The 16,053-nt window shown below is 43.4% G+C and overlaps 1 protein-coding gene and 1 non-coding gene across 3 annotated transcripts in view; one reads left to right on the plus strand and one right to left on the minus strand.

Moving 5' to 3' along the window:
- Nucleotides 1-1,320: 1,320 nt before the first annotated feature.
- Nucleotides 1,321-1,481, minus strand: LOC135540585 (U1 spliceosomal RNA). The gene has a single exon (XR_010455871.1). It is a non-coding gene; the product is annotated as a U1 spliceosomal RNA (small nuclear RNA).
- A 9,310-nt stretch (nt 1,482-10,791) lies between these two features.
- The window catches only part of LOC135539929 (SLIT-ROBO Rho GTPase-activating protein 3), a 118,831-nt gene continuing 113,569 nt past the window's right edge, over nt 10,792-16,053 (plus strand). For both annotated transcript variants that reach the window (XM_064966195.1, XM_064966196.1), the window contains exon 1: nt 10,792-11,326. In XM_064966195.1, the coding sequence (XP_064822267.1) occupies nt 11,260-11,326 (67 nt within the window). In that variant the 5' untranslated portion in view covers nt 10,792-11,259. The remainder of the gene's footprint in view (nt 11,327-16,053) is intronic.

Here is a 16,053-nt window from a genome sequence, read left to right on the forward strand (position 1 = left end):
AGCGAATGCAACCCAACGCTGGCACCCACCGCATCGAATCAATAGACAGAAAGTGACATGACTCATTTTATTTTCAATTCAGGTATGACATGTCTATTGTGAGTAACAATGTTTTATGGACTGTGAGGAAACCAATCCTACACTGGAGAAAGTACTGTATATAGCTCTCATTAGGGATTCCTCTGAGCCTGGGAGTGTACAGCGCCTTAGTCATTTCTCAGGGATTATTGGTAATATGAAAGGCTATAATGTCCATGCAAAGCAATCCCTGGATGGATTAAGTGAGCGAGCGAGTGAGAGGAGAAGAGATGAGAGGAAAATGATGGATCTCTCCTGGAAGCTTATCCCCCTCTCTGCAATCTCATACCTCTGATGAGCCCTGACTTCTGACCTCCAGCAGTCAAAGGTCAAGTCGGGTATTCACACTCTCTCACTCCTACCTCTTTACTTCAACAGATGATTACACTCTCCTTTCTCCCAGTGGTATAATATGTACGAAATGTATTATTAATTTAGCTACTGATCCCAATGTGTTATATTGCTGGATTTTACACTATTTGGATATTTCACTTAGTTTTTTGGGGGAATATTCCCAAGCAGAGATAATATGCTGCATTTGTAAAGAGACACCACTTTTTCATATCCAGTTGTATAAAGTTAGTTGTAATAGTTGTTTTTCGTATGAAAAGCTAATTATGTAGCATATTATAGAAAGTATCTACAGAGAAACACCACAGCACCACAGAAATTAACCTCAATGTAGGGTTTCAAATACCAAAGTGTTATATTATATTCATTATTTCTCTCTCTTAGAGTATGATTCTAATTCTGTTTCTCTGACAAGGCCCAGACAGAATCCCTGGGTGTGAACATTGTTTCCCTTGTGGCTCAGTTTGATGTGGAGACTATCAGTGGCTCCCACTCTGGCTCTTTAGAATGAAATACTGAACATGCTTCACAATGGATCTTTGTGTCTGAAAAACAGTGAAGTCATAGTTTCCCAGGCTTCCTCCCCCCTGAGATGCCTAGCAATGAGGGGGAGAAGGGAGGGGGGAGAGGCTCAGACTTTTTTGTGGTAAACAAAGGATCGGAATCCATCAGGGTGTCACTCTGGTCTTCTAGGGGTCTTCTTCTCCAAGTCTCTTAGCGCTTCAACACAGCTGGTCAGCATCACAGGTGAATAATGGGTCTCCCCCTCCTCTTTTCTCTGTTTTCCTCACTGACCAGTGACTAGTTCAGTTTAGAAGCTGTTTTTAGAGAACAACCTCACTTCATACAAACTTATCAACATTAGCAGTAACATGAGTAGCTAAGCGCACTCCTGAAATCTCTTTTTATGCTCTGACTACCACAAATGATGCAGTGGAGATTGCCACATTTGGAGAATTTGCAACGGTCAGCACAGCCGGAGTGCAGCAGCTGAGCCTCTCCCTGGGTGAACCTCCTTCATGATTAAGGTGTCTGCCCTGCCAGGTAAGTATATCTGTATTTTCATTAATGTATTTTTAATTCAGACACTATGGTAAAAGGTCACAATGATGTTAATGCATCAACTCATACAGCTACTATTACTTACTGGGCTGTGTATTCTCCTTAGGCAGGTGTTCATCAGCCAGAAAACATCTTCAGACAGCACTGGGCCGGTAAGCAGGGTGGAGGGAGAAACCACATCCTATTTTTGGCATCTTTATTCCTGAGGCATGAGGGGCATGTTCAGAGTTTGCCCAGATAAGTGGGAATTTACGTTCTGGGGGCTTAGAGAGCCACTCTCTCAGATCAATTAGACTCTCCAGAAAGACTGTTTCATCTCCACATCTAATTTATGTACTAGCATGTCTTCATAGGAGGAAGCACTGTGCCAAGCTCATGTCGCAACCCACTCCCACTGACAAGGCTCAGGCACAATTATGAGCTTTACACTTGAGTGCCATCACGGTAATTTAAAAGCCATTATCTACCTATATTCCAAGAATGAATGGAGGGTGATACGTAAACAGTTTGCGCTTCTGCTAAGACAACCTCTGACTCATCTTGTAGGGTGGTAATGCGATTGATGGACATTATTTTCCAATTAAAAGTGTCAAGAGAGGAGGGTCTCGTTTTACTCTACCTTACATTGGTCTGCAGAGTCCATATCTGGAACAATTTGTACATAAAATCTGATGTATATAAAGATGTGAGACAGTAAGATGTATCACGGCCAAGGGAGATGGCAGGAAGTCTTTCAGGTGAAGTCAGGCGTTTCTTATAGAGCAATGTGCAGTGTTCAGCAGAATACTTGGATATTTACAAATGGATCCACAAAAAGAAGAAAAATATATAATAAACTCAGGACTGTGGAGACTGGGATGAAAAAGGCATGTAGGAACCACCTGGAATGAAGTCAAGAAAACCGCCCAGAACAGAATTTGCTGGAGATGCACCACTGAGGCCCTTTGCTCCACTAGGAGCTGAAAATAACAAGTCAAGCAAGTCAAGTTATGCGCATACATGACTGCCATCCCCCATTTAACATAGCAGACAGATGTACAGGAAGGAGGAGCCAGCCTATTAACAAAGATGACAAATGTTGACACTACTGTAAAACATCAAGCGCATATGTGGTATAGGTTTAATTGACTGAACACTTGAACCAAAAGTGAGAATCAGATGTGTGTGAATGATTCAGAATGGAGCACTGCTATTTTTCATTGTGCTGTTTAGAATAACGTAATAGTACTTTATCTTTATAGATGTCTCCAATCAGAGTTTTGAGTTTCATCAATCCTACAGTATATTCCTTTGCTTCTAATGTGTGTTAGACCATTTTTCACACTCAGATCCAGAGCCAACACAATGTTTAGGACTCAGTTTTAATAACATTGGCACAGCCAGCAAAACATTCACATCTTTGCTGCCATGCCTATAATCATCATCTTCTGCATGTGTAACACATTGCAGTACTTGCATTTATGACGCCTCCATTTAGCAAAACAACCTACAGATCCAACATACAATGAGTGAGTGTTTGTGTGCAATCCTTCATGTGAGGATTTTTTTTCATCTAACCTTTATTTTATTTATTTATTTATTATTACATCTAAACAGAGCACAGAAAGATGGGCAAGTCCTGGAATGAGATGGAGAAGACTGCCCAAAGTTAAGTTTGCTGGAGAAGCATCGTTGACGGCCTACTGTATGTTGTTTATGGGGCGATGGGCCTAAATAAATCAATTATTAATCTTTATTTAAAGCAGGAAGTGCCATGAAGACAAAGAATGATTTCCAACAGAGACTTGGAATTGAGTTTCAATGATATTAAAGAGGTGCCGAAGGAGTTGATGTATAATCCCAGTCACAGTGACGGGCTAGGATTCATGTAGGGTAGTCTAGTGATTAAGAGTGTTGCCCCAGTAACCAAATGGTCTCTGGTGTGAATCCTCAAGCCGTGAATAATCTGTAGATGTGCCCTTGAGCAAGGCACTTAACCCTGAAACAAACAGCACAAGCCTACCTTTAATTATCAACACTACAATGACCTTGCACACCTATGTACCCCTTACACACACACATTGGCTTTCTACTTGCATATTAAAGCAACATGCAGTCATGTACAGTTCCCACACGGACTTGCATACCCCCCAGACCTTTTCCCCTCACATCCCCCACCGATACATGACTGCTGCCCTGCCACCCCACTACAGGACCTATTAGCATCCAAGATGGCGTAGTAGTCGGACGTGTGTTTTGTCTTGTCCCGTGTAAATATTGTTTTATCTATCGTTTTCCTCATATTCTTCGTATATATTTTAATCTCACTTTCCATCTACAGACTGAATATACACTCCTGCAACCCACCTCACCCAATGTGGTACGGATCTGCTATTTTTATACTTTAGAACCAGAACCCCCATCTGAAGCTAGCCAGCTAACTTGCTACTAGCTAGTTGTCAGTTAGCCACTGCTAGCAGTCTTCACCGTTAACTCGGACACCAGCCAGCCTCAGCTCGGTCAATACCTGCAAGTCTGCATAGCGCGATATTGTCCCAGAGCATATCGGAATGCTTCATCTCTACCACATCTCTGGATTTATTCCTCAAGCTCTGAACCTTTACACCGGATCATCGCAGCTAGCTAGCTGCAATCCGAGTGGCTACTCCTAGCTAACGTCTCTGTCCTGAAGCAAGCACCAGTTAGCCTTGAGCTAGCTTCGAGCTAGGCCCATCTCCCGGCTTGCCAAAGAGGTCCACCAGCTAATTCCTGGGTACAATACCTCTTTTGCCAATTGGCCTGGACCCTTTACTGCCGACACAGAGCCCCGCCGATCCATCACGACTGGTCAGCCGACGTAATAGTCCGAGGTGGTTTCAACAGGCTCTTCCGTTGCAACATCGCCGATGGCCCATCTGCTAGCTCCAGCCAGCTAGCTGTCTGAATCGCTGTGTCTCCAGCTCGCCTCGCGTAGTAGCAATTACTGAATCGGCTCCCTGATTCACATATTGCTACTCATTGGACCCTATGATCACTCGGCTACACATGCCTCTCCCTAATGTCAATATGCCTTGTCTATTGCTGTTTTGGTTAGTGATTATTTTCTTACTTCACTGTAGAGCCTTAGACAGCGCTTTTGTCCCACCCCCCACACATGCGGTGACCTCACCTGGCTTAATTGCTGACTCTAGAGACAAAACATCTCTCATCGTCACTCAATGCCTAGGTTTACCTACACTGTACTCACATCCTACCATACCCTTGTCTGTACATTATGCCTTGAATCTATTCTTCCACGCCCAGAAATCTGCTCCTTTAACTCCCTGTTCTGAATGCACTAGACGACCAGTTCTTATAGCCTTTAGCCGTACCCTTATCCTACTCCTCCTATGTTCCTCTGGTGATGTAAAGGTTAACCAAGGCCTTGCAGTCCCCAGCACCACTCCCATTCTTCTGTAACCATAAAAGCCTTGGTTTCATGCATGTTAACAGAAGCCTCATCCCTAAGTTTGTTTTATTCACTGCTTTAGCACACACTGCCAAACCAGATGACCTAGCCATGTCTGAATCCTGGCTTAGGAAGGCCACCAAAAATCCTGACATTTCCATCCCCAAATACTACATTTTCCGACAAGATAGACATGCCAAAGGGGGCGGAGTTGCAATCTACTGCAGAGATAGTATGACAGAACTCTGCAGGCTATCCAGGTCTGTGCACAAGCAGTTTGAGCTTCTACTTTTAAAAATCCACCTGAAACAAGTCTCTCACCGGTGCTGCTTGTTATAGACCCCCTCAGCCCCCAGCTTTGCCCTGGACACCATATGTGAATTGATTTCCCCCCATCTATCTTCAGAGTTCATACTGCTAGGTGACTGGGATATGCTTAACACCCCGGCCGTCCTACAATCTAAGCTAGATGCGCTAAATCTCACACAAATTATCAAGGAATTTACCAGGTACAACCCTAAATCCGTAACAATGGGCACCCTCTTAGATATCATCCTGACCAACCTTCCCTCTAAAGACACCTCTGCCATCTTCAACCAGGATGTCAGCGATCACTGCCTCATTGCCTGCGTCCGTAATGGGTCCGCGGTCAAACTACCACCTCTCATCACTGTCAAACGCTCCCTAAAACAATTGAGTGAGCAGGCCTTTCTAAATCGACCTGGCCCGGGTATCGAGGAAGGATGTAGACCTCATCCGTCAGTAGAGGATGCCTGGTTGCTCTTTAAAAGTGCTTTCCTCATCATCTTAAATAAGCATGCCCCATTCAAAAAATGTAGAACTAACAACAGATATTGCCCTTGGTTCACCCCAGACTTGACTGCCCTTGACCAGGTCATCTATAAGTCTTTGCTAGGTAAAGCCCCGCCTTATCTCAGCTCACTGGTCACCATAGCAAAACCCACACGTAGCACGCGCTCCAGCAGGTATATTTCACTTGTCATCCCCAAAGCCAACACTTACTTTGGCCGCCTTTCCTTCCAGTTCTCTGCTGCCAATGACTGGAAATATTTTCAAAAATCACTGAAGCTGGAGACATATCTCCCTCTCTAACTTTAAGCATTAGCTGTCAGAGCAGCTTACCGATCACTGTACCTGTACACAGCCAATCTGTAAATAGCCCCCCCAACTACCTCATCCCCATATTGTTATTTATCTTCCTGCTCTTTTGCACCCCAGTATCTCTACTTGCACATCATCATCTGTACATCTATCACTCCAGTGTTAATGCTAAATTGTAATAACTTTGCCTCTATGGCCTATTTGCCTTACCTCCCTGACCTTCTACATTTGCACACACTGTACATAGATTTTTCTATTGTGTTATTGACTGTACTTTTGTTTATGTGTAACTCTGTGTTGTTGTTTGTGTCGCACTGCTTTGCTTTATTTTGGCTAGGTCGGAGTTATAAATTAGAACTTGTTCTCAACTGGCCTACCTGGTTAAATAAAGGTGAAATAAAAATAAATAAATATCAAGTGTGTGTGATAACAGTGTGTGATGTCTGCACACATTAACGTGAGAGTCCGATGACAGCAGAGGTTCCCCTCACCACAATGGAGGAACAGTGCTGTTGGTATTACATATGCCTCTATAAGGGCCACAGCCATGGAAGCAATGTGAGTTAGCACAGCTGGAGGGGGGTTTCCATAGCAATGAGCACTCCATTGGGTTTGCTATGTTTCTCTCTGAATAGATGATTAACAATATGTTTTGGCCAACGCAGTTTAAATAAAAACATGAATGTGAATTTAATTTATTGGTTAACACACTACAAAGCAAAACAGGAGTATAAAAAATGGATACATTGAAAAATGAACTGACAAAGCTTCTAATAGCAGATCCTGTCACCTGTGTAATCATGCCGTTGATTGCAAAACAATTAAACAGAACCATTTAATGGCGCCGGAGGGGATGGCTGTCATTTTATGGACTCTTAACAAACCATGCTATTTTTTCAGTTTTTTCGCATTGTTTGTAACTTACTTTGTACATAATGTTGCTGCTACCGTCTCTTATGACCGAAAAGAGCTTCTAGATATCAGAACAGCGATTACTTACCTTGAACTGGACGAATAATCTTTCTTTACTGAGCCGGATGAGAGGGATTTACTCCAGACACCCGAACAGGCCCTCATCCCCGTCATTCGAAGGAGAAAAAGAAGGCGATATTGCGGAAGGAGATTGGGGTGCCTTGTAAGGATCTGTGGCTAATCTGCCTTTGCCATCGGTACAATTGGCTGGATAATAAAGTGGACGAACTACAAGTAAGTATATCCTACCAATGGGACATTAAAAACTGTAATATCTTATGTTTCACAGAGTCGTGGCTGAACGATGACATGAATAACGTTGTGGAAATATTCAGTCAATAATATTTCACAAATACCGGAGCCGGAGTTCAAATAGACTTTTATTACGACATAATAAAAGTCGAACTGGTTCATGAAAACAACTAACTTTCCAGTCTTGGCACACACTTCTTCTAAATGTTTTCTCTTCACGTCACACACAGTAACTCCTCTTAATGACTCATTCCCTCTGGCATTTAGCCACCGGTATCTTATTGCCTTGCACTAATTTTTGTTTGGTTTCATATTAGGGCATGGAAACTGTAGAGTCACAGCAATAGTTAAAAAATACACACATGTTCTCGACTAAGACAGGTGCATGCATGTAGGACCATAGCAACAGTTTATTGATACATTTTACAGAAATAACCAGACATGTCATCCTGCTAGCTCATCTGAAAGGAACACCCATGTTCTGGATAAGTCCCAAGAGGTGTAACCATATCAAAATGACATATTAGGCCATACCACTTGTTACAGAAATAACCAGTCATGTCCACTCCCCAGAGAGGTGCATGTCTAATGCAGTGCACTAGTCTTGCGGACCATCCTGAAATGTATAATGGCCACACGTTATGGAGAACTTTCCAGAACAACATACAGCTGATGGGTTACACACTGTATCGGCAGGATAGAACAGCAGCCTCTGGTAAGACAAGGGGTGGCGGTCTATGTATATTTGTAAATAACAGCTGGTGCACGATATCTTAGGAAGTCTCGCCTGAGTTAGAGTATCTCATGATGAGAATAAAACCATCTATATTCTTTGTAGCTGTCTATTTACCACCACAAACCGATGCTGGCACAAAGAATGCACTATACGAGCTGTATAAGGCCACAAGAAAACAGTAAAAAAGATCATCCAGAGGTGGCGCTTCTAGTGAACGGGGACTTTAATGCAGAGAAAGGTAAATCTGGTTTACCAAATTTCTACCAGCATGTTAAATGTGCAACTAGAGGGGGGAAAAAAACTCTAGACCACCTTTACGTCACACACAGAGACACGTACAAAGCTCTCCCTCACCCTCCATTTGGCAAATCTGACCATAATTCTATCCTCCTGATTCCTGCTTACAAGCAAAAACTAAAGCAGGAAGCACCAGTGACTTGGTCTATAAAAAAGTGGTCAGATGAAGCAGATGCTAAACTACGGGACTGTTTTGCTAGCACAGACTGGAATATATTCTGGGATTCTTCTGATGGCATTGAGTACAACCACATCAGTCACTGGCTTCATCAATAAGTGTATTGATGATGTCGTCCCCACAGTGACTGTACCTTCAAATCCCAACCAGAAGCCATTGATTACAGGCAACATCCACACTGAGCTAAAGGGTAGAGCTAACGCTTTCAAAGAGTGGGACTCTAACCTGGAAGCTTATAAGAAATCACGCTATGCCCTCCGACGAACCATCAAACAGGGAAAGCATCAATACAGGACTAAGATCGAATTGTACTACACCGGCTCCGACACTCATCAGATGTGGCAGGGCTTGCAAACTATCACAGACTACAAAGGGAAGCACAGCCACGAGCTTCCCAGTGACACGACCCTACCAGACGAGCTAAATTGCTTCTATGCTCGCTTTGAGGAACGTAACACTGAAACATGCATGAGAGCATCAGCTGTTCCGGAAGACTGTGTGATCACGCTCTCCGTAGCCGATGTGAGTAAGACCTTTAAACAGGTCAACATTCACGAGGCCGCAGGGCAAGATGGATTACCAGGACGTGTACTCCGAGCATGCGCTGACAAACGGGCAAGTGTCTTCACTGACATTTTCAATCTCTCCCTGTCTGAGTCTGTAATACCATCATGTTTCTGGCAGACCACCAGAGTCCCTATGCCAAAGAATACTAAGGTAACCTGCCTAAATGACTACCGACACATAGCACTCATGTCTGTAGCTATGAAGTGCATTGAAAGGCTGGTCATAGCTCACATCAACACCAGAAACCCTAGACCCACTCCAATTTGCATACCGCCCCAACAGATCCACAGATGATGTCATCTCCATTGCACTCCACACTGCCCTTTCCCACCTGGACAAAAGGAACACCTATGTGAGAATGATATTCATTGACTACAGCTCAGCATTCAACACCATAGTGCCTTCAAACCTCATCACTAAGCTAAGGACCCTGGGACTAAACACCTCTCTCTGAAACTGGATCCTGGACTTCCTGATGGGCCACCCCCAGGTGGTAAGAGTAGGTAACAACACATCAGCCATGCTGATCTTCAACCCCTCAGGGGTGCGTGCTCAGTCCCCTCCTGTTCACTCATGACTGCATGGCCAGGCACGACTTAAGTTTGTCAATGACACAACATGGTATGCCTGATTACAGACAACAACGAGACAGCCTATAGGGAGGAGGTCAGAGACTTGGCCGTGTTGTGCCAGGACAACAACCTCTCCCTCAATGTGATCAAGAGAAAGGAGATGATTGTGGATTACAGGAAAAGGAAGACCGAGCACGCCCCCATTCTCATAGACGGGGCTGCAGTGGAGGAGCAGGTTGAGAGGTCCAAGTTCCTTGGTGTCCACATCACCAACACACTAGCATGGTCCAAGCACACCATGACAATCGTGCAGAGGGTATGACAACACCTATTCTCCCTTAGGAGACTGAAAAGATTTGGCATTGGTCCTCAAAGTTTGTATTGCTGCACCATTGAGAGCATGACTGGTTGCATCACTACCTGGTATGGCAACTGCTCGGACTCTGATCGCACTATGGCACTACAAATGGTAGTGTGTATGGCCCAGTACATCACTGGGGCCAATCTTCCTCCTATCCAGGACCTCTATACCATGCGGTGTCAGAGGAAGGCCCTAAGAATTGCCAAAGACGCCAGCCACCCTAGTCATAGACTGTTTTCTCTGCTACTGCACGGCAAGCGATATCGGAGCACCAAGTCTAGGTCCAAGAGGCTTCTAAATAGCTTCTATTCCAAAGCCACAAGACTCTTGAACATTAATCAAACGGCTACCCAAACTATTTGCATTGTCCCCCCCTTTTTTGCTGCTGCATACTCTCTGCTTATTATCTAATAAATCTACCTACATATTACCTCAATTACCTCGACTAACTGGTGCCCCTGCACAATACTGCTGCTATTTAAATATTTGTTACTTTTATTTCTTATTTCTTTGGGTATGTTTCTTAAAACTGCATTGTTGGTTAAGGGCTTGTAAGTAAGCATTTCACTGTAAGGTCTACCTACACCTGTTGTGACAAATAAAATGTGATATGATTTATGACGGAATAAGACCCTAACTGGCAGAATCAGACACTATTTAGCCGATATTGAAAAAAATGCAAGAAATCATATCAAATTAAAGAAAAAAAACTGCCTAACAGATACCACTTTTCTTGCAACAAAATGTGTGAGTGAGTGAGAGTAAGAGAGAGAGTTCTACAACGGGAGGAGACTCGCGTGACGTTCGACTCAATTCATCTGTCCCTGCAGCGCAAATTCTCGGAGCGCACAGCTAATCAAAGACTGGTCCACTGCGAACGCACAAATATTAATTTTTGGGCACTCTAGAAATAAAGAAATCATCGAAATGGGTGAACGCCTAGCCTACATCCACGATCATTCTATTTCCATTATTTTCTTGCTTTGAGTAGAAGGGTTTTGTTTTTCTCCGCTGCAGCTTTTGCATTGGATGGCATGCTTTATCAAGAAAAGCGTAGTACTTCTCTTCAATATAAAATAGACATAGCCCTCTGCAGGTGAGCATTAGGGAGCTCACTATAGAATTTTGCGTTTCATTTCTTCATTAAGTGATTAGCATTACTTAAAACTTGAGTTTACATTTTTTGCATTGAGCTAATCGGACACAAAGAGCAGAGGACGGAGAACAACGCTGCTGGAGTCGAGAATCATCACAGAGGACCTCTTGCGCAAGCCCACACGAAAAATGTCATCTCAAACCAGAGTCAAGAAGGACAAGGAGATCATAGGAGAATATGAAACGCAAGTCAAAGGTGGGTAATAAAGGATATGCAAATTCAGAAATGTGTTGACCTTGTGGAGCTGCATCAATAGCCCTGCAAGCTAAATGACACGAGACAGAATTGGGGAAGCATAGGCTGGAGTTTCATCATTAAATTTCAACGAATCATAAGTAAATTGACGTTTAGCTTTTGTGCCTACTTGGTCCCCTTACCAGTGCTGAGGGCTCGTCAAGTAGTAGACATAGCGTCCATCACTGTGGTTTGTTCACCTTTTCATCAGCATCCCTATCTATGTAGCTATTTTGCATATAATTATATTGTACCCAGCCTTCAGGTGACAGGTTATCTGTCAATTAACTTCTGTAGGCCCATTGATGAGGCTGCTGGACACGTGTTTGAGAGACCACGAACGTCCGAAAGCAGGTATCATATTACTGAGGTCAATTCTTATATTCACCCTAGAAGACGCCAGGGTAATAGACAAGGTTTAGAAACTCTGAGTCGGTCATGGGCTTTTCAGTCTGGTTCGATTTAGGGTCAGTGTGTTTGAAAGGCTGCATGCTTTGTTGCTGGGTAGAACGATCTGTGTACTGTCATGGTCCCTGGGGGGATCCGTTAATTGCGCTCCTTTGTTTACATTTATTGAGCCTTTGAGTTCAGCCACACCACATTGCCTCTATATTAATGTCACTGGAGAAGCTAATAGCATCAATTTATATTGGTTATCAATTATATTTGAATACATTGTCTAAGTACAACATCACTACAGTCCCTGGTTCGAATCCAGGCTGTATCACATCTGGCCGTGATTGGGAGTCCCATAGGGCGTTGCACAATTGGCCCAGCGCTGTCTGGGTTTAGGCTGGGGTAGGCTGTCACTGTAGCTAAGAATTTGCCTAGTTAGATAAAGGTTAAATAAACAAATAAAAAATAAACATAGCATGACACCACTACAGCATGGGGGCTCTGGTGGCATTCTCTCTCTGTCTGTCTCCTCTCTCTGTCAGGAAGAATATCCTGTAGGACAGGGATCATCAACTAGATTCAGCCGCTGGCCAATTTGTTTTTTTGAGCGGATGGCAGAACATAATTACAAATAATTTGTAGACTGCAAATTGACCTCAAGAAGCCCAAACAGATGTAATATTTGACTAAAGCATAATCATTTCAAAACTTGCCCACATTTGCATAGTATCACATACACTGAGTGTACAAAACATTAGGAACACCTGCTTCGTCCATGACAGATTGACTAGGTGAATCCAGGTGAAAGCTATTCCTTATTGATGTCAGCTGTTAAATCCATTTCAATCAATGTAGATGAAGGGGAGGAGACAGGTTAAAGAAGGATTTTTAAGCCTTCAGACAATTGAGTATTGTGTATGTGTGCCATTCAGAGGGTGAATGGACAAGACAAAAGATGTAAGTGCATTTAAACAGGGTATGGTAGTAGGTGCCAGGGGCACTGGTTTGAGCGTGTCAAGAACTGCAGCGCTGCTGGATTTTTCATACTCAACAGTTTCCCATATGTATCAGAATCGCCCACCACCCAAAGGACATCCAGCCAACTTGACACAACTGTGGAAAGCATTGGAGTCAACATGGACCAGCATCCCTGTGGAACGCTGTCGACAGCTTGTGGAGTTCATGCCCCAATGAATTGAGGCTGTTCTGAGGGAAAAAGGTGGTGTAACTTAATATTAGGAAGGTGTTTGTAATGTTTTATACACACAATGTGAATATCTCTATGAATGGGAATACTTTGACACAGATTTCCAAAGTTAATATCACTTGGAGCTGATTTGCTGGTGTTTTTACAGTCTTATCCCCCCCAATTTGTATTTTTTTTTTTAACAGAAAACTTACCCGCAGGCTGCCAGTTGGGGATCCCTGCCATACAGTATGTGTGTTTTCTGCCTGGCTGGTGTTTACAAAGTGACAGTGCACCCTTTAGAGCGTCAAGGTAGTGTGTGTGCGTGTGTGAGAGAGTGAGGCGGAGGGGAGGACGGTCTGTGCTGTCTCCAATCAAGTTGTAGAAACATCTCAATGATGATCAATGGAAACAGGATACACCTGAGCTCAATTTCAAGGCTCATAGCGAAGGGTCTGAATACTTATGTAAATAAGGTATTTCTGTTTTTGATTTGTAATACATTTGCAAACATTTCTAAAAACACGTTTATACTTGGTCATTATTGGGTATTGTGTGTAGATTGCTGAGGATTTAAAAAAATGTAATCTATTTTTGAATAAGGCTGTAATGTAACAAAATGTGGAAAAAGTCCAAGGGTCTAAATACTTTCCGAAGGCTCTGTATGTACATAGATCTGTTTCATTGATTTCAAAGTCTGAGATTATGGAGCTAATAATGGATCACAGACTGAGAGATTCGATTGGTATTTTAGGCCTGAGGTAAAGGCTTTTAGGGAATTCTGTCAGGGTTGCAACTGGGGATTTGTAGTTTGTATTTATTATTGTCAAGCGTGTTAATCTGTCATTCACCATGTTTATCACTGGGCTTGGCGAGACATTAAAAAATTATATCAATGATGCAATTTCATCCAGTGCCATCCTAGATAATTCAGCCCGTGCTGCTGTCACTGTGTTCCTATGCATCTCAGGGTAGTGGCCGTGGGGTGAAATACAAAGGAGGCAAATAAGAGATTGAGCTGAATCATTGAGAATAATACTGTGAATTGTCTTCTACTACTGTAAGAATGGGAATACAGGGAATATTTTAGCATGCTAGAGAACCTGAACTCCTCAGAAATTCTGTGTATAATGTAAGCCGTCCAAATGAACCATAAAGACAGAGGGGGTGGCATATAACAATAAGGATGAACAAGACACTGAACAGGCACCAAGAGAATGAGGAGAACCATCTTAAGCATCAGTGCTGCTAAGTGGGTTGAGTGGCAGTGTCAGTAAGCGAGAGAGGGAGAATTCCTCCCACCCACCCAGTCTTAGTTACTGTGCTGCAGGGGTTTATGGTTAATGATCCCCTGAGTCAACCCTCAGACGCTAGGCTCGGAGGAGAGCAGAGTGTGAACTGCTACTGGAGGATTATGGGTTGCTCTACAGCACCACTCTTACTTCTACTGGCGAAGGGTTGTAATTTCTATTACTGCTGGTAATAATGGTAGTGAAACCTAATGTTGCCTTATATGGTGGTGTGACTTTAAATGATGTCTAGTAAATAACATCTTGTCTTCAGCTTGCCATTGGCCAGACTTCTCCAGTATGGCTCCTCTCTCTCTCTACCATGGCACTGTGCCGACTGGAAGGCCTTTTTGTTCATTCAACCATCTATTATTCAGCATACATCTGAAGCTGCCATGGGAGCCATTCTCTTGTTCTATAAAGCCTGGCTGCGTGTAAGACAAGGCCTTGAAAGAGAGCAAGGAAGAGACTGATGCTAATTTATGGAGAAATCTGCCTCTTCACTCATTCTCAGCTGCTCAACCACACAGAGGATCTCCAGCAATCAACACAAGGGGGCTCCGACATCCACGGCCTGTTGGTTTTGTTCATCAGTTGGTTAACAACAATGGCAGCGTTTTGGGTCTCTTTCTGTCTGTAAGGCCCAACCACTGTGCTACCATAATGAGCTTCAGTTTAGAGATGGCACCTGACATGGTGAGTCATTGCGTTTTTATGTATGGATGATGTATACGAGAGAGAGAAAGGGTGTTGATGATCAGTGTTGCCTTTCTGATAGGCCATGGCACAGCACAGCTGTTGCTTGGCTTGCATTTATTGATAGATTGATTTCAGTAAGGCATCAGTGAATCATTTTAATAGTAATTTGAGCTTGAGGATGAAGACGTATGAGCCAATAGGAAAGGGCAATGTTATCACTGTGATTGGTCTCTGTTTCCTCTTAAATGTATGCGTTTTTAAATGATTCACCAAGCAAGAAAACAACTTCACATCGCCAAAAACATTTTGCTCAAAAGATATGTGAATTTCATAAGTCAACTTCTCTTTTGGCATCACTGCAAATGCAGTGTTATTCCCTGCAATGGAGACGTATGAGACAGAGAGGAGAGGATTCTAAAAGAAAAGCCTTGCCTCTCGCAAGAAGCTCAGAGACCGCATGGATCAAAGGTCTTGGGATCATACTGTACATGCACTAGCTGGATTGCACACAGACGTGCAACACAGTACACACAGCATGTGTGTATGTCTCTGTAATCTCCGTTTCTTGTTCATCTGTTACATTTTACAGGGAAGCTTCTCTACTTCCTTCTTATGCTAGATTGGCTTGATAACCTAATACTGAGGCATTTCCACTGCTTGTTTTCACCCCTTTCATAATCCCTTCTAAACCACTCCGTTGTGTAGCCGGGCCATGCGGTGAAACTCCTATGGCGTGGTTGTCTTGTGAGTGGTTAGCTTTTTATTAGATTTGTCTGTTATTTGTCTGTACTGTTCTCTCCCCCCCCCCCCCCCCCCCACACACACACACACCCGGCCCTGGCCGGGGGACAGCATGTTGCCTGTCCTTTTGGCAGCCTTCCTTGGCTTTGGCTCTGGTGCTGAACCTGATCCCGTTGCAGGAGAAGTGCTACAGAGCAATCTCCTCAGACTCCTTTTGTTGTTTTTTAGAACAGTGAACCCTTAATGAACAGGATGCCGGAGCTTTGAATAACATGCCCACCCAAATCTGCTCCAAAATGTTCTGTATATTAGTTTATGTTGATGGCTTTTCTCCACATTAGTGTTTTTCTGTAGCTGTGATGCTGTCTTTATAAAGG

Source organism: Oncorhynchus masou, chromosome 5 (assembly GCF_036934945.1).
Source record: "Oncorhynchus masou masou isolate Uvic2021 chromosome 5, UVic_Omas_1.1, whole genome shotgun sequence".
NCBI classification, from domain to species: domain Eukaryota; kingdom Metazoa; phylum Chordata; class Actinopteri; order Salmoniformes; family Salmonidae; genus Oncorhynchus; species Oncorhynchus masou.